The following is a 24,307-nucleotide window of genomic DNA, read 5'->3' as shown; positions in this document are numbered from 1 at the left end:
ATAGCTTTTTTGTGCAAAGTTACAAACTGCTTTTCAGATGACTAGAATAATTCACAGTTCCACCAGTAGTACATTAATGTACATTTTCCCCTAGAATATCTCTGGGATTTGTCATTTTTCTTTTTTGTCACCTTTGATAAAACCTCAAAGTTGCTTCATCTAGCATAAATAGGAAAAACCTCACTAAAATTATACAAAAGGATCACTGCAGGCCACATATTGACCTGGTTTTAAAATGTAACATTATCTATATTTTACTGTAATTTTTTGTTTTATTAAATAGTTCCTAATTACATTTTAATTTGGTTTGGGTCCCACTTGGAAATGCTGAGGTCTGCATGAGGTCTACATTTTTTATAAAAATAAAAGGTACCAGGGGCGGCTAGGTGGTGCAGTGGATAAAGCACTGCCCCTGGAGTCAGGAGTACCTGGGCTCAAATCCGGTCTCAGACACTTATTACCTAGCTGTGTGGCCTTGGGCAAGCCACTTAACCCCATTTGCCTTACAAAACCCTAAAAAATAAATAAATAAATACATAAAAATAATAAATGGCACCAATAAAATTTTCATTTAAAAAATCTCTTCCCTTTTCATACTTTCATTAGGATAGTTTTGATAAGAAATATAGATTATTGTTTTTCCTAAAGATGAGAAAATAGAAATAGAGGTTAATGGCTACTGATTTTGTTCTTAATCACTTTTCATTGGCAGTAATGATATTTGTGTCTTTGTTCATTTGGTATACTCCTCCTCTTTCAGATGAAAATTGATTTCCATTAATGCCCTCAAAATTGTGCCACTTTCAGCAAAGACCTCTGCACATACTTGGTCTAGTCCAGACAGGTTTTGGTTTTATTTTCTTTAGCACTATTTCTACTTTTTTAATACAGTACATCAAAACTGATGTGATTGAGTCCAGTGTACTGATCAAGTAAATGTTTTTAAATTATATATTATAACATTAGATAATCTAACTAAAATATTCATAGTTCTTTTTCTTTTTTATATATTAGTTCAGTTTTCTTTCCAAAATGCTATCAAGCTGATTTGGCTAAATTGTTATCTGCTAACTTCTTTTTTCTCCATCATTTTTTGTTATTTTATGAGACAATGTGGCTCATAATCTTACATTACTCTCCTCCATAAGATTTTTCAAATGAATTTATATTTTAAATTGTGTCTGTGTTCCTATTTTATTCTCTATGACGAGAATAAGTGTTTATAAGCTAAAGCAATTTCTTTTGACTTCCTTATTATGGCAAATGATATACATTGCTTCACATTCTTTAAAAAATTACAATAGATGTCAATTTCCTACATTTTACTATCAATAGATTAAGCAGTTCAAGTTGGAGCTTCTTTGATTTTATGGCCCACTTTCTCATCTTTATTCTTTCTTTTGCTTTCTAATTCATTCTCCTAAATCTATCTTGATTCTCATTTTAGCACATTCTAAAAAGTGAAAAGTCATATCTGACCATACAAAGAGAGTTGATTTCTTCTTCTTTTTTTTTTTTTAGGTTTTTGCAAGGCAAATGGGGTTAAGTGGCTTGCCCATGGCCACACAGCTAGGTAATTACTAAGTGACCGGATTTGAACCCAGGTACTCCTGACTCCAGGGCCGGTGCTTTATCCACTACCCCACCTAGCTGCCCCTGAGAGTTGATTTCTAACTGGTTACTTTCTGCCTGTTAGAACATATTTAAAATTTTTGTGATTTTATTTTTTAATGCTCATCATATCCAATGCCTAATTCTATTAAAACAAGTATTTCTGTTACATAGAGTATAGGTGAGAAGTTCACATAAGTGTGAGTCTTCCCTATAATCTGCAAATTTTTGGTCTTTTTTGTTAATACTTATATTTAATCACATTTTCCAGTAAATATTTTGGCAACCTCTATTATGCCCAACTTTGCCTTAAAGTCATCAAGTGTGTTTTGATTTAATTTGTTGAGTTTGTGTTCTTTCTATAATTTCTCTACCTCTTTCTTCTTCATCAGATATTGGCAGATAAATAGCAATTGTCTTCAAGGTAGTCTGTTTATAAATGCTTATGATGAGCACTGTCATGAGTTGATCAAACCTCATAAAGTGACTTTTTTTTTTAGCTTTTGGATGCACAACAAAATAAATTCCATTAACTTTTCATTACTTTCCTAAGAAGAACCTGTGAGTAGTACTTTCATTTAATTGCAACTTGCTATTATCTTCTATTTCATTTAGACTTTAGAGCAATAATGTAAATACAGGTATGACTGAGGTCATGTAGTTTTAGTGAGGTTCTTGTCACCTTCAGGCAGTATGGTGAAGTCTATAGAACCATTCTCACAATAATGTTTTTAAATGTAGAAAAAAATTCTGGTGGATTACAAAGAAATCAATTATGTTGAAATACTGTTATAATATATTAAAAAACAAGACAAAAAAACAAAGTTTACAGATGCTAGATTAAGAACCACTGATTTAGCTATAAGTATATTCAATCCCTGGTCCAAGATCTCACTTTAAAGTACCAACAATTATGTACATATTTGTAGAAGTCTACAAATTGTGTAACCATACTATTTTAAATATTTAAAATGCCAAGGAAAAGTCACTTTTAAAAAGTCATAATAAATTCTTTATAATGAAAAGATTCCTTCTGATCTTAACTGTTCAGAACAAAGTTTTGAGATGGCTGAATAACTATTTAAGTAAGGAAAACAACCACTGGAAAAAGTCTAAATGAATTAAAAAAAATTTTGCTTTGAAATTTTTTGGGTACCTCTTTCTATTTTTTTTTTGGCTATTATTAAGTGTCTGAAGCCTGATTTGAACTCAGATCCTCCTCCAGGGCTGGTGCTCTATCAACTGCACCACCTAGCCATCTCCCTCTTTCTATTTTCTACAGCAAGCAACCTAAGGTGCTGTTCAATCAGAAAATCACTGACATGGGTGGTTAAAAAGTATCTGGATGATATCTGAGATAAGCAATAAATGCTTCTGAATCTGAGTCTACTAACTTTGCCATTCATGCAATGACAGGCAAAAAAGTTCAACTCCACTCATTTCACAATGCAAGGAGGATGGTTCACCTTATTTTTATGGAAGGGTTAAAAGTGTCACCTAATTGTATCACAAGGAATTCAAATGTAAAAATAAAAAAATGCTACATTACAAGCATTTAGCATGTAAACAATCTTTTTTTGCATGTTAAAGCACATGGAGACAAGCAACATGTTTCCTGTGTAGCACAGATGTTACCTTCCTGCACAGTGACAAAGTGTTTTGTACAAAGCAAGCACTGCTAACTCTTCTTCACCAGTAGGATTTTCTTGGTCCATGCCATTCTCTTCTAAAAAGATAAGGAAATATTAGTATACTAAATTTTCCAGCAATGTATACTGAAAATAAAACACTATCAATTAATTTCCAAATAATTTTGGACACTTTATGCCCTCAAATAAAACACTTGAGATGTAATATTTCACTTCTATACTTCCTCTCCTCCCTCCCCTATATTCCCAACAGTGAAAGTATCCTGGTTACTTAGGATGAGCAGAACCTGACACAAAAAGGAGCATCCTCAGATCAATAAGCCAGGTCATCTAGGGACCAAAAAAGATTTCTGCAAGGGCAGAATAATGTATTCTAACAAAATACTGATCACGACTCAACTGTTTCTCTGAGATCAGCTTTGAAATCTTATTAAAGAAGAAAAAAGTTATGATGAGAGGAGCTATTAGGAGCTCCTATAGCTATTAGGAGATAGGAGTCAAGAGAGAACTGCCTGGGTTCCTTAACTCTCCTTAAAAACAAACCCTGAATATTTGCCTTGACCCATTGGAAAACATTTTTAACTTCCATTTCACCTCTGAACCTGTCCTGCGGTCCAATCTTAGAATGTGTCCACTTTCTTCCACTTGAGCTGTTTCCTCCCACTGCCTATATTTAGTCATATGTTCTCTCACAAAGAATTTCAAGTATAAGGGAGAAAAGAGTCTCAAAGAACTATGAATAAACTAAAAATTACTAGTGAAATGTGTTCAGAAATATCACTGTATAAGGTAAGTGCTAAACAGAATAGACTAAAATTAACTTTTAATAAAAAACCAAAAATTAACACATGGCTTCTATCAAATATTTAATCTTCTGTCAAAGATGTCTGTGTACATCAGGTCTAAATTCTTTTTTTTTTTTGCAAGGCAAATGGGGTTAAGTGGCTTGCCAAGGCCACACAGCTAAATTCTTTATAGTTTCTTTAATTGGGGAAAATTGGCTCAATATATTATTTTAAAATTTGTTGTAAAAAAAAGTTTCATGTGAATTATCAACGTATTAGCAATTATAGCCATTACACTTTTAACTCTTGGAGCTTACATACACCATCCCTTCTATACTATCAATGAGTATTTAAGATAATGACATAACTAAATGAACCTCAAGAGAACTGATTTGACTTTTTTGGTTTTTTTTAATGTTTTATTTAAAAACTGAAAATCAATTCAACCAACTAAATTTGCCTAGTAACTTATTTACATTTATAATAATTTAAATATATATGGTATCATAACAAGTGAGAATTTCTTTAAGGCAACAAATAAATAAGACAATTCATATCTCTATAGAATTTCACTTTATTTATTGGAAAAAATGAATTGTTCTAATTCCAAAACACCTAATTTACAGTTGCAATGAAAAGTTATTCAATTACAATTTATATAATATTCATCTTTTAAATAATTTTTTTTAAACTGTGAGATAATTTAGTGTTTTCTGAAAGAAATTATCAAAAAAAATGTAAGCAGAAGTCATTACCTGTACATGAGGTAAGTAAGATTTGTACAATGTGCGCCATGGTAACAAGATGGAAAATGTGAAGATCTCCAGTGTTGAGGCTAAAGCCTGAAAAATCCTGACATTGCAAAGCAGGGAACGAGAGTACCAAACTCACCTGGGAAAGAGATATAATACAGTAACCATCATATCATTATGTTCATGTTATTTCTTCCTTTAATTTTTTTTTAAAAAAATTATGACAGTTATCAATAATCATGAATATTTTCATAGTTAAAAGGACAGAAAAAGGACTATCTAAGAAATAGGGATTCTACCATGTACTTCTTGGTTTTTATTTTAAATTTTCCTTTACTATTTTTACCTGAAGTAATTTCTATATTTCTTTATTCTATAATCTAATATTCATCATCTGATCAAGTGATATTCATTATTGAGAACACAAACTGGGATTCATTCATTCTTGGCCAGCAGTAATCACCTAAGAATGGAAGGATTTGAGATGAACATTCTGTCCTAAATCATTTAACTTGCCCTTCAGCTTCCCTAACATAATAAAAACTCTACATATTATCTCACTTATTCTCTCACTTACAATGTAAATTAGATAGAGTGAATATGAACTTAGGTATCAGATATGTAGCTGAAGCACAGAAAAGTAAAGTCAGTTAAATCACAGGGTAGTATATTTTAGTCTGAGAGGTTGACTCAGAACTAGAGCTCATATTTCCTGTGCCAACAGCAAGAATTCTTCCAGCAAGAACAATTTTCTTTCTTAGTACTTTCTTTTTTTAGCCTTCCCAAAAGAGACTTCAATTTAACAACCAAATTCTAAAATAAAATCTAAGTAACAATTACAAGTGATTATCCTTCCCCACCCACAACCATATCTGCTTCTGACCAAACCCAGCTTTATAGAAAGGGAAATCATGAACATACTCACCAATAAATGAAACATGTCAATATCTAATATGCATGGAAGATTTCCATATTTCTCATTAGGCACTAGTGCTGAATACCAAAACCAAAAATAAATTAGTAAACATTATATAAATTAATTCATATAGATCACATGTCTAGCAACACATTGGACTGACATTTAATTTAAAACTTAAAATCTGTTTAAATCTAGTTTTCCTCAAGATACAAAGGAATCTCTAATTAACACTTGTAAACAGAATTTAGTTCATTCTGAAAAGGATACATATATTCAAATATTATTTCAAGGTTTGATCTTAAAAAATGTGCGACATATGAAAAGTTATTTTACCAAATAAATATGCATATTTATTAGATTTTTTTTTACTCATTATTTAACAAAAGCATTAATACATTAAAACTTACATGCAAAAAGTATACAAAAATGTTCCTGCACCACTGAAAATGATGCTGCTGTCCAATGCGCTGCTGCAAATCTTGTTAATGACTTGAGACAGTCATCCTGAAATGTGAAAACTGAAATATAACTATTAAGAAAAACTGCTACAGAGACAACTATTTAAAATGTAGAACAAGGAATTCTATTCAATTTGAGAAATCATCACAGTAAATTAATATTACATCCCAGCCTTTTAATTTGCCCAAGAAGGTAATCTCATGTAAAGTTATACTTTTGCCACAAATATTATACATAAGAAGATAGATATCTTGATTGTGATTTGGATGAATAGAGTTGTGTCTCTGACACTCTGAAGGATTTTCATGTTCATGCTAAGATGAGGAATGGGGTGTGTTTATATATGCATATAAATACATACATACATCTGTAGACACACAGTATTAAAATAAAAGAAGATAAACTTAACTCAGAGAAAAACTTCTACGAGAGTTATAGAAAAGTGCTGTTTCAGGGCTGCTAGGTGGTGCCATGGATACAGCACTGGGCTGACCTCAGACACCTTACTAGCTATGTGGTCCTTGGCAAGTCAGTTAATTTTGTTTGCCTCTGTTTTGGAAAATGAGTTTGAGAAGAAAATTGACAAACCATGCTCCCATCTTTGCCAAGAAAACCCCAAATGGAATGACAAAGAGTTGGATATGACTGAAAAGATTGAATAACAAGAGTGTGGAACAATGATAGACTACACTTAGAAACATCACACTTAAGTTTAAAAGACTGAAAAAATCTGGTTTGAGCTACACCCAGGAAAAGTGTGTGTCACATAGGTCCAGTAGGGTGTTTGACACTTTTGCTCCAGAGAAGGCAGATAATCTGATTTGTTTTTGCTAGTATTCATGGTAGAAACTCATCATATGCTGAATGATGAAACCTATTTTAAGTCTTCATGAAAAGTAATATAATTTTAAGTTTCATAAAAGAATAGATTTTAAAATGAAAGGGGTGAACCCAGATATAAGTGGGTATTTTGTATTAGTAAAAAAACACTAAACAGAAGTTGAAACATACCCCCATCCACAACTTTCAAAGAATTCAGGGCAAGGTGAGATCTTACCTGTCGGCAAGGCAAATGACCAAATAATGGTTTCTCTTCATCATTTAATATTCTTTCTATAGAAAGTAATATATTAATCAAATTTAGGTGCTAGAATTTTTAAGTTATTTTATTATAATATGTTAATATTGAAGAGCTAAAACTGAAACAGTGTTGCTTTTAAAACATAAGTAACAGTCCCCAAGGTGAGTTTTAAAAAAATATTTATCCATAATTTACAGACTGTCAATCTGGTTATTACTACTAAGGCTGTTCTAAATCTTTCATTTACATTACTATAAACTCTGACTCATACTGAGTCTTATAGAACTCAATGGCTTACCTATGGTTTGAATAGTATATGCACAGCTACCCCAACACATAATGGGGACACGGGGATCCTCTTCATTGGGATGAACCTTCAGTCCCACTTTGTAAGTGGCTGTTCCAAATGTTGTCAGCATTTCTTTAATACTTTCAGAATATGGGTTCCTGAGATGGACAAGTATGGGTTAGTTCCAAAACCTTGTACAGTCAAATCCAAGTTTTCTTGGATATTACTCCTCTACTTGGTATGTGTTCAATATGCAAATTTTAAAGTTTTTTAAGACAGTAAGTTTTTCACAATGAACTTCACAAATATAAATGTAAATCAGCTATATACATCTTTAGTGTGAGAGGGGGGAAAAAAATCACATAAAGCAGAATCACACTACAGTGTTTTTAACTTTGAAAACATAGGAGTATATTGAAGAACTTTAGACAGGCAGTATAAAATAGTAGTTTTATCCCTCTACTAGATTATGGCTAAACTAACTCTAGTACCCAAAAGGAATGTAATATTACAGCTTAGAAACAAACCACCAATAAAAGAAAAAGACTCCTATGAAATGACTCAAAAATGAAGTAAGCAGTACTTGGAAAACAATATGTACAATGACAATAATATAAATGGAATTAACAAAGAAGCAACTGCATAGTATCTAACAATGATAATAACCAAGATTGGCTCTGAAGAAGAGATGAGAAAATACACCTCCTTTTCTTCAATGAAAAGGTGGGAAGTCTATGGTTTGAAATACAATACTCTCAGAAATGGCTGATATATTTGCTGGTTTTGTGGAACTTTTCTTTTTCCTTTCTTTTTTATTCTGTTACAAGAAATGGCACTATAATTAGGGGAGAGGTCAAGGACATATTTGAAAATGAAAGTCATATAAAAGTAAAAGATCAATAAAAATAGTAAGGTACAAAAAAAAGAGGAACAGTATATTTATAATGCTTATTTAAGATGATAGGACTTACTTCGGTCGAAAATCAGGTCTAAATTCTTCAGGGAAGTGTGGTTTAGTCACACTTTCTGAATTTTCAGAAGATAGAGTATCTGTAAGAAAAAACACATATATTTGTGTATGTTTTTAGTTGTTAAAAACTACAGATCAATTCTAGAAATTCTATGTAACAAAGTCTTATAATTGTGGCATCAAGCATGGGGCTTCCCTTGCTTCTTAACTCCCTCTCTGAAATAAATTTAAAATTGCATCTAATGAAATCATAGTTTGCTGTATGATTGGCTCCAAAGAATCTTGAAGCTGTAAGGGATAGATAATATAATGTTGCATGGCATAACCGAGATTCCCCAAACGATCCCAACAGTTTGGAAAAATGGCTTTAATTTAATAAAATGAAGGGGGATAAATATATTTAAGGGATAAATGTAAAATGTTGACCAAAAAATAACTACAGGACAGTTAGATGGTGGTTATGTATGAAAGATACTTTAGAGGAGTACAAGATAAATGCACTGATAATATAAGGTGGCAAATAAATGAATACATTCATATATTCTTCTTAAGCTGCATGCATGTTTGTTTGGAATATAATTGAATAGACAAAAATCTCATTTTACTCTTGATTAGACAACATCTTGAGCACTGAGTCCAGCTCCAATTGTCACATTTCAGGAAGGACATTGATTAGGTGGTAATCATGTCTACCAGAAGATAATCAGAATGATGATAAGGACCTGAATTAGTACCACCCAAGGACAGGTCAACGTAAGTAGGGATATATAACCTGGAGAAGAGAACAACTGGAAGGGAAAGTCACTGTCTTCAATAACTAGAAGAGCTTCCACATATAAAGACTGTTTGCGGCCCAGAGGACAGAACTAGATTCAATGGTTAAAGGTGCAATGAAAAGAATACTGGATTTGTTGTCAGAGGCTTTAGGTTTGAGCCCTGCCTATTTCATTTACTACCTCTGTGATCTTGGAAAATTTACTCCATTTCTCTCTTCTAGGTTTTCTGAGATGTAAAAGAGAGCAGTGGACTACAGAACCTCTTCTAACTCTAACTACGATTCTCGATCCTAAGGTAAAAGAAGATACATTTCAGCAGGGCATTAAGAAAACCTCCAAACAATTAGAATTGTTAAAAAATGGAACATTTGTTTCAGGAGATGGTTATCATCATTGTCATTATTACCACCACCACCACCACCACCACCACCACCACCACCACCACCACCACCACCACCACCACCACCACCACCACCACCACCACCACCACCACCACCACCACCACCACCACCACCACCATCACCACCATAATCTTTTTTGAGATAACCTTGACTTTCTGATGGCAGGTTATGAAGGCAAAAGAGGAAAAGTAAGAGAGGCTGGGCTAAAATTGCTTTGCTTCCTTAAACAATGACATACATTTTCCCTTATTTCCTGATGATGAAATAGTTCCAGTAATAATGTAACTAGCTGTTCTATTCATCATAACTGCCTTTATATAACACTTTAATAAATATGCACAGTGCTTTACAACATTATCTCATGTCAAAATAATCTTATGAGTAGATAGTATAATAAATATTTTTCATTTTTATTATAGAAATAGGGTTAAGAAAGAGGGACTATATCACACAGATCTGCATCCAGGCCTTCCTAACTAGAAATCCAGGGCTTTATACACTGCATCAGGTTGGCTTCTCTCCAATATATGTATTATTGTTAGAATAAAAAAGATTAAATTTTATATCATTTATACCTAACTGCTCTGAAAAAGAGAGGCTTAATATTTTTGCTGTAAGCTTCACATGTTCATATGTATATTATGAGAGAATAAGGACCAAGATAGTAAAGCTGATAGGACTAAGTCAAATAGTAACATGGAAGATCCTATAATTAAAATAATAAGACAATTAGCATCTGTGTAAGTACTCTTGAGGAGAAAATGAAATCAGAACTTACTAAACATATTTTCTTCTTTCTGAAGACTCTGTAATGCTTTTATCTGCTGAGATACTGTTCTAATCCACTGAACCAGATCTGGTTGATCAGAAAAATCTAGCCTGTCAAAAACAATAAGAAATATTAAAAAACAGACAAGAGTTAAAAATACCAAACATAATTCTTTAAATAATCATATATATATACATATATATATACACACACATATATACATATATATATTTCAATTCTTTCAACTAATTATGAGAAAAAAAAATATCTGTACAATATAGAGGCCTCCGTGAGCAGCAATTATAACTCTCATCATGTTCTTCATGAAGTGAAAAATATACTGCATAGATCTTTTCTTTGAGTTAGTAAATAAAAAAAAAATCATACCCAAATGGTTTTTTTTTAGGATTTTGCAAGGCAAATGGGGTTAAGTGGCTTGCCCAAGGCCACACAGCTAGGTAATTATTGTCTGAGCCCGGATTTGAACCCAGGTAGTCCTGACTCCAGGGCCGGTGCTTTATCCACTGTGCCACCTAGCCGCCCCATCCAAATGTTTTCAAAACAAAAACTGCTATTTATCAGTAGTCTGCTATTAATAAAAACTCTGCATGTTTGTCTTTATGTTTTGTAAAAGTGGAATTTTAAACTTTAAAGCATCAACCACTCTTAACTAAGCTATATAATATATATGTAAGCATGTATACATATAAAAAAAAACTCAAGATTCCCATATTTGAATTATAAATAACTCAAAATAATCTTTTACATATTAAAGTAAAATTAGATTTACTAGAGAGCTGTTCATTAGTAGAAAAGTATAGTAAATTAAGTTCTGGTACTATAAGAAACAATTTGTCATTGTTTTCTTCTCACAAAGCTTACTATTTAACTTATAGTTATCATTGATAAGATCATATAATATCCCTTTCCTTCAAAATAAAATCTGTAACGAGAGAAAAAGAATCCAATATTCAACCACATAACAGTCTAAGTAGCTTAAATGTTATGGGTTGTATTATAGAATAACAAATTTCAAATATAGTTCTCAGAAACTTTTTTTTGTTTTTTTTTGCAAGGCAATGGGGTTAAGTGACTTGTCTAAGGTCACACAGCTAGGTAATTATTAAGTGTCTGAGGCTGGATTTGAACTCAGGTCCTACTGACTCCTGGGTTGGTGTTCTATCTACTGCACTACTTATCTGCCCCTCTCTGAAACTTTTAATCTTTATCTTTTGATATCCTTCATCCAAAAACCAGACTCTTTGCATAGTGTGTGTGTGTGAATAAAATTTTACTGTGCTTGAGCATAAGATTCATTGTCTTTGGAAGTATATAAAATACATTCATGGAATTCATGCCCCAAAGAGGCAGAATTGATGCCAGGCCAGGGCTCCTGATATGAAGGCCTTCAGTAGGCTTCTGCTCACCCACATAACAGCATGCAGGCTACAGGAAAGGGTTTTCTGGAAAGTAAAGTTTCACACCTTCCAATACTACTTAATACACTATCACAAGCATGAGACACAGATTTCATGAAACAGAAATTATAAACCAAAAGTTATTAATGACAATTGCCTATTAGTTGCAATTCCCAAGATTTAAGGCTATTAAGGTTGGTGCATATTCTGTAGCTGGGAAGAGCTGGTATTTATTTCAGAGGCAACAAACTAGACTCATTTTAACATCATACTAATTTTTCGATATTTATAAAATCAGACCTTGAATTAAACTTAAGGTTAAAAAACCTCATTCCACTTCTTAATAATCTCAATATCATAGTTACATGAACAGTGGATTTGATTTTAAATTCCTTTAAAGAACCCAAATAGCAATATATGAAGTATAGACTATTTATAAGAAAAGAACTATTTAAAATGCTAATTATTAATATCTAAGTATATATGATGTTCTGAGTACAATACTAAATTCTAGATTTTCCAAACATTTCCAGTCTTGTCATCACACATCACAAACCTTGCATAACAGGGGGCTGAACATATTTGTCTTATACAAAGTTGATCCATTCAACAAACTGGTATTGGGAAGAAAGAGGTGCTAAAAAACTAATAAGCTCCTAAACTTCAAGGAGTTGTTAGGAAGGAAATGATGTAAGAGTATGAGAGTAAATGAGCAAAAAAGAAAGTCCATGTGACCTAACTTTAAGGTTACTGCCATGGGAGAAAGTGATAAAAAAAAAACGACAAAGAACATAATACATTTGGATGATGAGGTAACAAATTAAAAGGTATTTTGAGGAAGATGAAATAACTATAATGTTGGAAATTTACAGTATTATCCATATAAGCAAGTAGTTATACTTGTTATCAGGATATAGAAATTTTAGTGCAGTCACCAATTGCATATGTCTATATTTAACTCAAAATACTGCACATTCTTCTATATGCTAAACATGTTGAGAAGAATTCTGTGGCTTTGGGCAGAAAGAACTATTTGTAAAGCATAATTCTAACAGTAATAATAGAAGGGGGGAATTTTCTCTTGCAAACTCTTTTTGGGGGGAAGTAGATATTAACTACTATATTAGTTACAAGTACCAGAGGACTCTTTAGAAGCAAAGATAGTAATAGGTCTCCAAACCCTAAAAAACATCTGAAGACATTTAAAAAATATTCTAGTGTAAAAAAAAATATTCAAGTATATATTTAATATGCAAATATACTATTGTATTCGTTTTGTTTTAGGTCCCCAAAAACAATATTATAAAATTATTTTAAAAATGCTCCATTTGTTAAGCTAGACAGAAGTGTGTACAATTTGAAGTCTCTAAGATAAGTTCTAAGGAGTTCAGAGGAAAATAATGAAAAACTGGACATGTGATATGTTCAGAAGAAAGGTTATGAAGGGGGCTTAATTTTCAAATATAAGATTTTTAAAAATATCTGTACAATATAGAGGCCTCCGTGAGCAGCAATTATAACTCTCATCATGTTCTTCATGAAGTGAAAATATACTGCATAGATCTTTTCTAAGAAATGACTAATAGTTTGGAGAATGCTTTGAAAACATTAAACAGGAATGTATTTTATCTGATCCTGATTTTTACAAATTTAGATAATTAATGTCATTATCTTTAATGCATATTTTCTCTTCATTAATGAGGTATTATAAACTGGAGTACCTGTTAAATATACTTCTTGGAGGAAGGAGCAGAGGAATAACAGTATTGCTTAAACATTCACAAAGGGGACAAAGGAATTCTCCATTTTCTACATCATAGCTTGTGTGCACGCGTAATCTCTGTTGTCTTCTTTGTTCTTTTGCTTGTACAGCATCAAAATACCTTTAAAACAGGAGTTTTAATAAGTATTAACAAAACCGTTAGTCCTGCAATGAGATTAATACTTTTAAAATATCATTCTTTAAGTATATAGTTTCCACAAAAGATCCAGTTCTGGCACTAATTAGTCATGTTACCTTGGGCAAGTCAAACACTTCTGGGTCTTATTTTTACCTATTTAAAAAAAAGGTGTTAAGCTAGATAACCTCTAAGGCTGATCCTAGCTCTTCTATCCTTTAAATGCACATTCTATCCTCTCTGAAACTTTTAATCTTTATCTTGATATCCTTCATCCAAAAACCAGACTCTTTGCATAGCTTTGGGAATCATAGGTTTTACTCAATTGATTAACAAAGATTTGGCAGCAAGAAATTGTATTGAATTATTAAGAAACTCTATATTTGCTAAAAATCCTGTGAAATATTTAAAATCTTTAACAAAGTAAACAAAGAATCTTTTTTCAAAGAGGTAAATCTTAGTTTCTTATACAATAATTTTCTAAAGTTTTATAATCAGCATGGATATATTAGTGGTTAGAGTTTAAATAGTTTTATGTTTAGTAGAGTTGAACCTTTATTCACCTGCATGAAATTTTCTTCATACTATCCCCAAAGTTTTCTACTGACAATGAGCAATATCTATTCTAGACTTAATAACCTCCCCACTTTTATTTAAAAACTGTAATAAAATATTTCTATATTCACAATGGTCAAATAATCCTATATTACATGAACTTGAAGGGGAGGGTATAAATAATTAGTGGGACAAGTAGTAAAGATGATACATGGTTATGATATTCTTTTTTTTTTTTTTTTAGGTTTTTTCTGGCTTGGCTTGCCCAAGGCCACACAGCTAGGTAATTATTAAATGTCTGAGACCGGATTTGAACCCAGGTACTCCTGACTCCAAGGCCAGTTCTTTATCCACTACGCCACCTAGCTGCCCCATGGTTATGATATTCTTGCTTTATTTCCCAAGAACTCTAGTTGACTTGGGTAAACTCAAAAAGAACCCCAAGGATGCCCTTCTTTATATAAAATAGCATGGCTATGTGTTGACCACTAGTCTTATTTGGTAGTTCTCTTTAGTAACAGTGAGATAACATAACTATCATAGGAACCAAGGTTATTTAATTTGGACCTAAAGACTAAAAAGATACAATTTTGCAAGAATGAGGCCAACTCTCAACCTTCCTAGAGCTGAATTAATATTAAAAATCTTCCATTCCCAATTACAATATTTAATATTTGTCACTACGAAGAATCTTCCTCAGAAGAGAAAAAAGGTTATACTTACTTGCAATTTTAAAATATATATATATATATATGTATCTATCTATATTCATGTATCTTATGAATATTTGTAAATCTTCCTTTTAACATCAATAATTAGGGTACAGCAACTTTATAATTTGTCTAATAGTGATATTTGTCTGCATTTTTGGATTTCTTTTTTCTGATATTGGACTTTAATTGTTTATAAGTTCAATTAAGTAATCTTAACCTTTACTAATTTACTGATTAGCAATTACCTTTGCCAACAATGGGCATGCATTATGTGCCCACAGCTACCAGTATGTGTTCCACAGGACAAGTCAGGATGCATGAATAATGGATCATATTTTTTCTATACAAAAAGAAAAAGAAAGCATTTATTCTCCGTATGAAAAAAAATTCTTTCAATTCTTCATCATGGCTTAAAGATGACCTTAAGTTCTCAAAGGTTAAATCAATCAACAAGTATTTATTAAACACCTACTATGTGTCAAGTCCTCTGCCAGTGATAGACAAAAAAGTAATAATCTCTGGATCCAAAGAGCTTGGTTTATATTCTATGGTGGGGGGAAACAACATGCACAAAAATACAAAGTACATTTACTATAAAGCAGGGTAATTTTGAGCAAGTGGCACTGACATCTGGAGAGGAAGATGAATCAGGTAAAGACTATTCAGAAAAGTATGCCTGAGCTGAACTTTTAAGGAAAGAAGGGATTATAAGTGATGAGACAAGAAAGATTTAAGAAATGCATTTAAGAAATGGGGAACAGCCTATGCAAATGTAAAGAGACAAGACTGAAGGTCACATGTGGGAAACAGCAAGGCCAGTTTGACTGGACTGTAGAGTACATGAAAGTAACTAAGACTAGAAGGATAGGGTGGTTCCAGCTTGTGATAGAAATTTATATTTACAAATAGAAGAGTTTGTACTTGTTCCTAGAGGTTAACAGGAAAACACTAAAGTTTACTGAGCAGGGCACTGATATGGTCAGACTCATGCTTTAAGAATATCAATCTGGTAGCTGTATGTGTCCAAGAGATGAAAAAGGAGAGATACCTGAGGCAAAGAGACCAATTAGAAGATTACTCTGATAGGGCAAAAGAATTGAGAGATGTTGGGGAGGAAGAAATAGGACCTGGAAACTGATTAGATATATGGGATGAAGCACAGCGAGGAGTCAAAGATGATTTCAAGGTTATAAACTTGGCTGACTGGAAGGACAGTGGTAGTTTTGATAGAAATAAGGATGTCTGGAAAAGGAATGGAGGGGAAAGATGAAGAGTTTTGTATTGGACATATTGAGTTTGGAATGACTATAGTATGTTCATTCAAAATGTCCAAAAGACAGTAGTTGATGCAAGATAAACCAACACAGAATCTGAAGGGATACTGTGTTCCCTTTTATGAAACTTCTCTTATCCTTAGTTCTAATTCCCCATACACAAAAAAACTAATACGTAAAAATGCTACACACAAATGTACACATACAATTTTTACCAGACTGTTTGCCACTGAGAGGAATGGGGTGGAAAGGGAAAATAGCAGAAAAATATGTAACTTATAAATATGCAAATGGATGAATGTTGAAAACTTTCATAGCATATAAATGGAAAAATAAAATATCAATTAAAAAAAGAACAAAGAAAAACTGATAAATACTGTGCCACAGTAAAGAATGACTCCCACTGAAACAGAAGATAAGAGGTCAATCTTAGGGGTATACTTTTAAGGGGTAGAATATGAATGGTGACCTATCAAAGGAGACTAATAACAGAATTATAAAAGGAGGGTAATATCATAAAAGTCCATCAAGTCATAGATATTATGCTATAGAAAGTTGAAGAAGGAGGAGGATGGACAAAAAGCCACTGGTAACTTGAAGAAAATCATTCGATCAATGCCAGGAATGTACTACATGCAGGAGATACAGAGAAAAAGCAAGAACTCACTGCTCTCAAGAAGTTTACATTCTAATAAAGGAGACAACATGTACAAAAGTTATGACACAGAAGATGCACACTGACTAGATGGAAGTTATACATTGAGTAGATGGCTCCTGCAGAGTCTCGAATTCTAAGAGGCAGAAGTTAGGAGGGAGTGTTAGACATGGAGAAAAGCCAATGAACAGATACTAAGAAGGAAGATGAAGTATCAAGTCTAATGAATACGCAATAGGCAAGTATTGCTAAATTTGAATATATGTGGAGGGGGAGTAATGTTTAAGAAGACTGGAAAGATAGGCAGGGGTTGGGATGTAAAGAACTTTAATTTCCATAGGAGTTTCTAAGTTAGATCCTAGAGGTAAAAGTGAGGCATTGAAATTTACCTAATGAGACTTTGGGAGAGGCAGTGATATGGTCAAATATAGGAAAATCAGTTTTTTGCAGGCATGAGGACGGATAAGAGTAGGGAGACCTGAATTAGGGAATCCAATTTGAAGGTGATGAGAATATGACATATGGTGGTAGTTGTGTGAATAAAGAGATGCAAGAGATGTATAAAAAGAAACTGCAAAATTTTACACTGAATAGTTATGTGAGATGAGTGAGAAGATGGTACCTTCAACTGTTAAAAATTCTGGAACTGGGTGGAGGTAAAAATGTTCTGCATTTGGTTATGATGTTTGAGATACAGGTGAGACATTGAGTTCAAAATGTTTAGTAGGTAGTTGCTGATGCCAGACTAAGTTCAAAAGACAGACTAAGAATAAGTACATACACCTGAGAATATTAACTACATCGAGAGAACTGAATTTGTAGGAGCTGATGAGATTATCAAGTGAGACAGTATAGAGAGAAATGAGAAGAACTAGGACAGAGCCTTGGAGGATACTCATAGTAGCTATGTCATACTTAAAATCTATCAAGGATATAAGGAGAAACAAGAAAGTAATATCATGTCACTGAGAAAACATACTATACAGGAAAAGCATATTATTATGCTATAAGAAATGATGAAGAGGAAGGTTTCATAAAAACCCGAGAAGACTTGTATGAACTAATGCAAAGTGAAGTAAGGAGAACAAGAACAATATCCACATCAACCTTGAATGTCTTAGTAACTCTAATCAACACAACGACCTAACACAATTCCACAGAAGACATGATGAAATATGCTACACACTCTCCAAATAGAGAACTGAAGGACTGACTCAGAGTTAATATGGAAATTTGTTTTTGTGACTATATTTTTAAAAAATATTTATTTTTGGTTTTTTTTGCAAGGCAATGGGGTTAAGTGGTTTGCCCAAGGCCACGCAGCTAGGTAATTATTAAGTGCCTGAGGCCACATTTGAACTCAGGTCCCCCTGAGTCCAGGGCCTGTGCTCTATCCACTGTACCACCTAGCAGCCCCAAACTATAAAGCAGGTGTTCTTTCCTTGCCTTATTCTTGGAATGGGGAGAGAAAGGAGAAGGGAGAGAATATGGAACCGAAAATAAAATAAAAAACTGTGCTCAAAAATAAAAGGAAATGGAGTCTAGGTTCTGACAGGCAGGTCCTCTGAGATTGGAAAGAACTAGAGTATGGCCTCAAGCATAGAATTTACTGAAGATTGAGCTAGCTTAATATACGAAGTCTTATTACCAGTTAGTGACTAAGTCACTAACTAAGGTCACTTAGGTGACCTTAATGTGGTCACTAACTAAGGAGTTTATTTTGACCACAGTAACACAGGAAACCTTCTATAAGGCTTGTAGAGAATATCTATACCAATATCTATACATAAATTTGGAACTAATTAAGTACATTACTACAAGTTGTGAAAATTACTAAGCACTGGGCTTATTAACAATTAAGATATTAACTATTTTTCCAAGCTATTTACAAAGCAGGAGTTAAAAAAATTTTTTATAGGGCTGATCAGATCAATAAGCTGTGCCAAGATTGGAGGCACAGACATAAATACCCCTGAATTATTAATTAAAATTAGTACTTGGTATTTATATAGTCATTTATCAAACTTGTTAGCAAATCCAAAAACATGACATAGTGAAAAAAATGCTCTTTCCTCGGCTCCTTTGTAGAGGGTGGAATAATACAGATAAATAACATTAGACTCCCCTAATTCATTGATTGATTTTTACTGATTTTTTTTGGTCCTCTTCTTCTTAGGGAAAAAATCCAAGAACTATTTGTTGACTCTCTGGGTAGGAGTAGGAAGAAGGATATTGGGAAAATATAGACAATGTAAAAGCAAAATATATAAATAAAAATGATAGAAAAATTAGAAATATATAAATACTATAAAATGAAAAAAGTTAAATAAGCAACAAAGTAAAAACATGTCAGGTCCTGAATTGGAATTAGGATTATGGCTATGATAGAAATGACATACCTGGATCCTGAATAACTTTATTTCTGTTTTTTGATAATACAGTTGAGCGTTGAACAAATGCTGCTAGTACCATAGCCTTGTTGTCAACCTTAACCTCCTGCTCCTCTTGACACAAAATACAAGTAACAATTTGCCTCTGTTCAGTGACTTGAGTTTGTTCTGGGCCCAAGGCTATGAGGGGGGTATCTGAGATCATAGGACTAAAATAAAAAAAAAGTCATGAATATATGGCTAATTATATTGTAAATTAATGGCCCTAAGACATTCTGATAATTATAGTACATTACTTATTATGGCTATAGTTATGTTATGGTTCAAAGTATGCTTAAATCTTTCAAGATTGAAAAATATGGTCTTCTAAATGAGAATTTTACCAATTATAGTTTATCCCAAATAATTGCTTGAATCCATTTCCTTTCTACATCCTACATATTTGTCTTGTCCTTTACTTCTTTCTACACTCCATGCTCTTTCTGTAAGCCTGCTTCCTGCAGTAAGAAAATTAAGACCCATTGTTACGTAAAATTCTCAAATTTTGTAAATTTTTACTTGGGCTAAAAAAATGGAAAACAGAATATTATTTTAACTACAAAGGCCCCTGAGCTATTCAGTAACCAATTCCATCTATTCTTAACATTATCTATTAAGTTGACTTAAGAATATATCTTTTCAAAAAATTTTATTTCTTTAAGGCAATGGGATTAAGTGACTTGCCCAGGGTCACACAATAAGGCAATTATTAAGTGTCTAAGTCTGGATTTGAACTCAGGTCCTTCTGACTCCAGAGCCGGCACTCCATCCACCGCCCCTTTAAGAACACATCTTAAAACTCATCATATCATCCTCAGCAGCAAAACTTTATTTATAGGACTATGGATTAAAGTAGGAATCTTTTTTCTGTATAAAATCTGAGGTTCAGGAATGATACAACTTAAATATTCTTTAGAATTTATGTATTCTTTTAGAAATTTCATCTAAAATACTGTTCAGTCACCTTTACAACAAATTCCTAAATGGGAGTATGGACAGGGCATTTCATAAAATCTAAACTAAGAATGATCAGACCAAGATATTAAATATTCTGTATTGAGCAACAGTCAGGAGGAAAGAATTTATACAAAAATCTATTTTTAAAAACTTCTCAAATCTGTTTTTTAAACAGTAAGGTGAAATATATGAATTACCTTAGTCTAGACCTGAGAGAGTATAACATATACTCAAGAGAACCAGATACGAAGACAAGAAACTCTGAGTGCAGGCCTTGCCTTTGATGCATACAAACTCCACATATAAGACCATTTCAAACTCTACTATACACACACACACACACACACACACACACACACTAGAAATGATCTGCTCATCAACTCAGCCCCTAAAAAAGCTAGAAATATTTCTTTACCTGTTATCAAGAATAGTGGATGTAGAAGCATCTAGTTCTAATGTTTGCTGAAAGAGTTCTTTGTTTTCATCTATGAAATGTCTTTGCATTTCAGACATCTGAGCCATGATTTTTTCTCTTCGAAGTCTGGCTATTTCAGCTTTTCTCTTCCTTTCAGCTTTGTCTTTATCTTTTGAGCTCTGAAATCAAAGTCAATTAGGCATTAATGATTAGATTTACATTATACCATTATACTACCTATATCTTTCTTTGAGCAAAGATTAGAGAGATCTCTACCATTTATCCTAAAATACAAGCCAAAGAGAAATGATATCAAGTACAAATCAATACAATAAAATATGGCAGACAATTTCTCGACATTTAAAAGGGTAACTGGTTATCTGTAATACAAGATGAGATTAGGAATTTCCTTTGTTAAGAATTAATACATCAATGTATTACTTATACATATACCATCAAAAACCCTAAGTTACCTCTTCCATTATTGTTCCTTCTGTCTCAGCCACAGGACTGGTGGAAGAACTCTCTCTTATCTTCTTAATGGCATTAAAAGTCTATTTAAAAAAAGAAAAAGAAAATAGAAATGAAATCATTTCCCTAAAAAGACACAAAGAATTCATGCTGGAACTGGGACTCAACTCTATCTTTTTTTTATGCAAATCTTTCTTTTTTTCTTTTTTAGGTTTTTTTTTTTTTGGCAAGGCAAATGGAGTTAAGTGGCTTGCCCAAGGCCACACAGCTAGGTAATTATCAAGTGTCTGAGACTGGATTTGAACCCAGGTACTCCTGACTCCAGGGCTGGTGCTTTATCCACTATGCCACCTAGCCGCCCCCTAGCCGCCCCTCCAGTATACTTTCAATACACATTTCTTTTCCCCTAATTCTTTTGTCAAAATATTTTCTATTTATAACACCAGTAATCAGCACATTGGCACATATTAAATGCTAAAAACTTTTTCATTAATTCATTCATTCATGCATTCATTTATAAGCAGTCAATAAGGCATGCTACTCATGAAAAAAGCTAACAATAATGTAGGAAAATTTTACCTTCAATATCCATCTAATCATGTCTTTGTGAACTTCCAAGTAGGGGGCATTTTGCAGTGTTTCCAGCATAGCTAGTATGCTAGGAGAATTGTTGGGTGATTCACAAGGTTCTAATAAAAATAAGCAAAAGAGGAAAGCTGATAAGTAACTACATCCTTTATGACTAGTATTACTAATCTTGTTAATGGTAATAACAATTACAATGGAACTGTGACCTCAATGATGTGGGTACTCTTCACCAATGGGAGAAATCACAATTTATCTATACCGTCTCATTTTATGGAATTTTTGTATGCTTCCTGTAACTTTACCACATTCAGTCTACCCACTATACTTGTATAATTCTTTCTTCAATGAAGGGTATTGAATACATGGGTTATCCCTCTTCATATGAGTAGTCTAGCTCCTTTTCTAAGCATACATTTCTCTGACAATATCTTTTTCCTCCTGTGTCATTCTTCACTGGTAATATACTATCACTTCTCACATGAACAATATGTCTTTAGCCATGGTCCTGTGTGTGACATGACTTTAAATCTTCAGAGAAGACATTCTATGTCTCATAGTTAAGAATACTTAGCACTGTGCATTTCCCAAATGTAATCAAGTTCATTTTTCTTCTCCTGGTCAATTCTAGGACAAGTTCAATGTCCAACTACATTATTTAGCTAAAGAAGATTATTTAGTTCCCTGGGTAACACATTTAACTACAAACTACAGCATAAACAATAGACATTCTCCACCTACTTGGTTTTTCTTGGGTGAAAAATTAGGCTAAAATCTTGAGTGTCTCTGGAATTTATTCAAGAGGGTCTAGTTCCAGAGTTTAATCAATCAATTAACAAATATTTAAAGGCTTACTATGCAACAAAGATTATGTTAAAACATTAGTGATCCAAAAAAGAGCAAGAGGATCTTATATTTTAATGAAGAAGACTGAAATCTTGCTCATGAGAAGATATATACATAAATAGGTACATAAAAATACGAAGAGAGTAGATGAAAATACATTCTACAAAAAAAAGACATCCTACAAAAAAATAGCATTTGAGTAGAAGTTTAAAATATGACAAGGAAGCTAAAGGGTGAAGGTAAGGAAGGAGAGCATTCCAAGTATGGGTGACAGCCAATGAAAAGGCACAAAGATGGAAAATGGAAGGTCCAATGTGAAGAATGGCAAGTAGGCCAGTGTGGTTGGACCAGAAAGGGGACTAATATGTGAAATAATTGGAAAGACTCTAAGAGGTCAGATGATAATGAGCTTTAAATGCAGAAGAGGCTAGATTTACTAGGGAACCAGAGGACTTTCTTGAGAAAGGGAGTGACATGGTCAGAACTGCACTGTCACCTTGGCACTTGTATGGAAGATGGCCAGGAGCTTGGGAAAACTTCCTTTTTTTCCCCCTTTTTCTTTTTTTTTTTTTTTTAGGTTTTTGTAAGGCAAATAGGGTTAAGTGGCTTGCCCAAGGCCACACAGCTAGGTAATTATTAAGTGTCTGAGACCGGATTTGAACCCAGGTACTCCTGACTCCAGGGCCGGTGATTTATCCACTAAGACACCTAGCTGCCCCTTTGGAAAAACTTTCAATGAGAAAGCTATTGCTATTAGGGCTTGAAATAAGGTAATGATTGTATTAATGGAGGGGACAAATGGAAGAAATCTTGTAGAACTGACAAGATTTGTCAACTGATTGAATATGGGAGGTAAGAGAGGAATCAAAAATAACACTGAGGTAGCAAACCTAGAAGCCTGCAAGGACAAAGAGAGTAATAGTTCTGAAGAGGGGTGTCTTAAAGAGAAAATACAATGTTCAGTTTTGGATAGTGGAGTTTGAGATACACATAGGATATTCAATTCAAGGTGATAAGGGAGGTGGAATTCAGGAAGGATTCATTGAGATGGTAATTTGATCACAAAGGAGCCAATTACCAAAAGAGAGTGAATAATGCAAATGAGAAGAGGACTAAAGAGAAGAGAAAAATCCATTAAAGTAAAGTTAGACAGTAGTAATTGTTTTTCCTTCCTTCTAGAAGAGAACCTGGACATCAGGAAAGTAAAGAAAGATTTGCAAGTAAACTGGATTTAAGTGGAGGAAGGCTGTGTAAAGTTACCAGCCTCACTTTCTCCTCTGGAGACTTCTGGGTTCAGTGGCCAGATAAAGATGAGGATGACTAGAGATTACCCCAATGCTTTGGGAGACCTTGGCTTTTTTAAGTTAAAGTCTTTTCCAGGTCTCAGTTTAACTGAAATAATGCTCATTCAGTGATTAAAGTCAGGTAAAAAAGAAATGAGAGTGACCTCCTTTACCTTGTAAAAAAAAAAAAATCTGGCCAAAACAGAAAAACTGCTATTTACTCTCTCTCTGAGTCATCAAAGCCCAAACAATGACCAAATAAAAGGAACCTCTAACTGGTTGATAAATGAGAGTAAGACTGATTTAGTTTAGCATTTATGGTCCTTAAAAAAAAAAAGAAATCTCGA

The 24,307-nt window shown here is 33.2% G+C and overlaps 1 protein-coding gene across 7 annotated transcripts in view; it reads right to left on the bottom strand.

Moving 5' to 3' along the window:
- UBR2 (ubiquitin protein ligase E3 component n-recognin 2) overlaps positions 1-24,307 on the bottom strand; it is a 157,516-nt gene that overhangs the window by 12,085 nt on the left and 121,124 nt on the right. For all 7 annotated transcript variants that reach the window (XR_012478543.1, XM_074236965.1, XM_074236964.1 and 4 more), the window contains 14 exons: positions 21,826-21,935; positions 21,249-21,329; positions 20,776-20,954; positions 19,374-19,573; positions 15,291-15,384; positions 13,601-13,762; positions 10,471-10,571; positions 8,517-8,595; positions 7,555-7,703; positions 7,233-7,288; positions 6,124-6,220; positions 5,723-5,790; positions 4,801-4,936; positions 3,247-3,337 (listed from right to left, as the gene is read on the bottom strand). Coding sequence is in view for 6 of the 7 variants with exons in the window: in XM_074236965.1 (XP_074093066.1) it covers positions 3,247-3,337; positions 4,801-4,936; positions 5,723-5,790; positions 6,124-6,220; positions 7,233-7,288; positions 7,555-7,703; positions 8,517-8,595; positions 10,471-10,571; positions 13,601-13,762; positions 15,291-15,384; positions 19,374-19,573; positions 20,776-20,954; positions 21,249-21,329; positions 21,826-21,935 (1,603 nt within the window). In the remaining variant the exon portion in view is untranslated. The remainder of the gene's footprint in view (positions 1-3,246; positions 3,338-4,800; positions 4,937-5,722; positions 5,791-6,123; positions 6,221-7,232; positions 7,289-7,554; positions 7,704-8,516; positions 8,596-10,470; positions 10,572-13,600; positions 13,763-15,290; positions 15,385-19,373; positions 19,574-20,775; positions 20,955-21,248; positions 21,330-21,825; positions 21,936-24,307) is intronic.

The sequence above is a fragment of the Macrotis lagotis genome, chromosome 5 (genome assembly GCF_037893015.1).
Source record: "Macrotis lagotis isolate mMagLag1 chromosome 5, bilby.v1.9.chrom.fasta, whole genome shotgun sequence".
Taxonomy (NCBI): Eukaryota; Metazoa; Chordata; class Mammalia; order Peramelemorphia; family Peramelidae; genus Macrotis; species Macrotis lagotis.
Note: the sequence above shows the minus strand (reverse complement) of the source record. Positions and strands in the feature narration are given on the sequence as shown.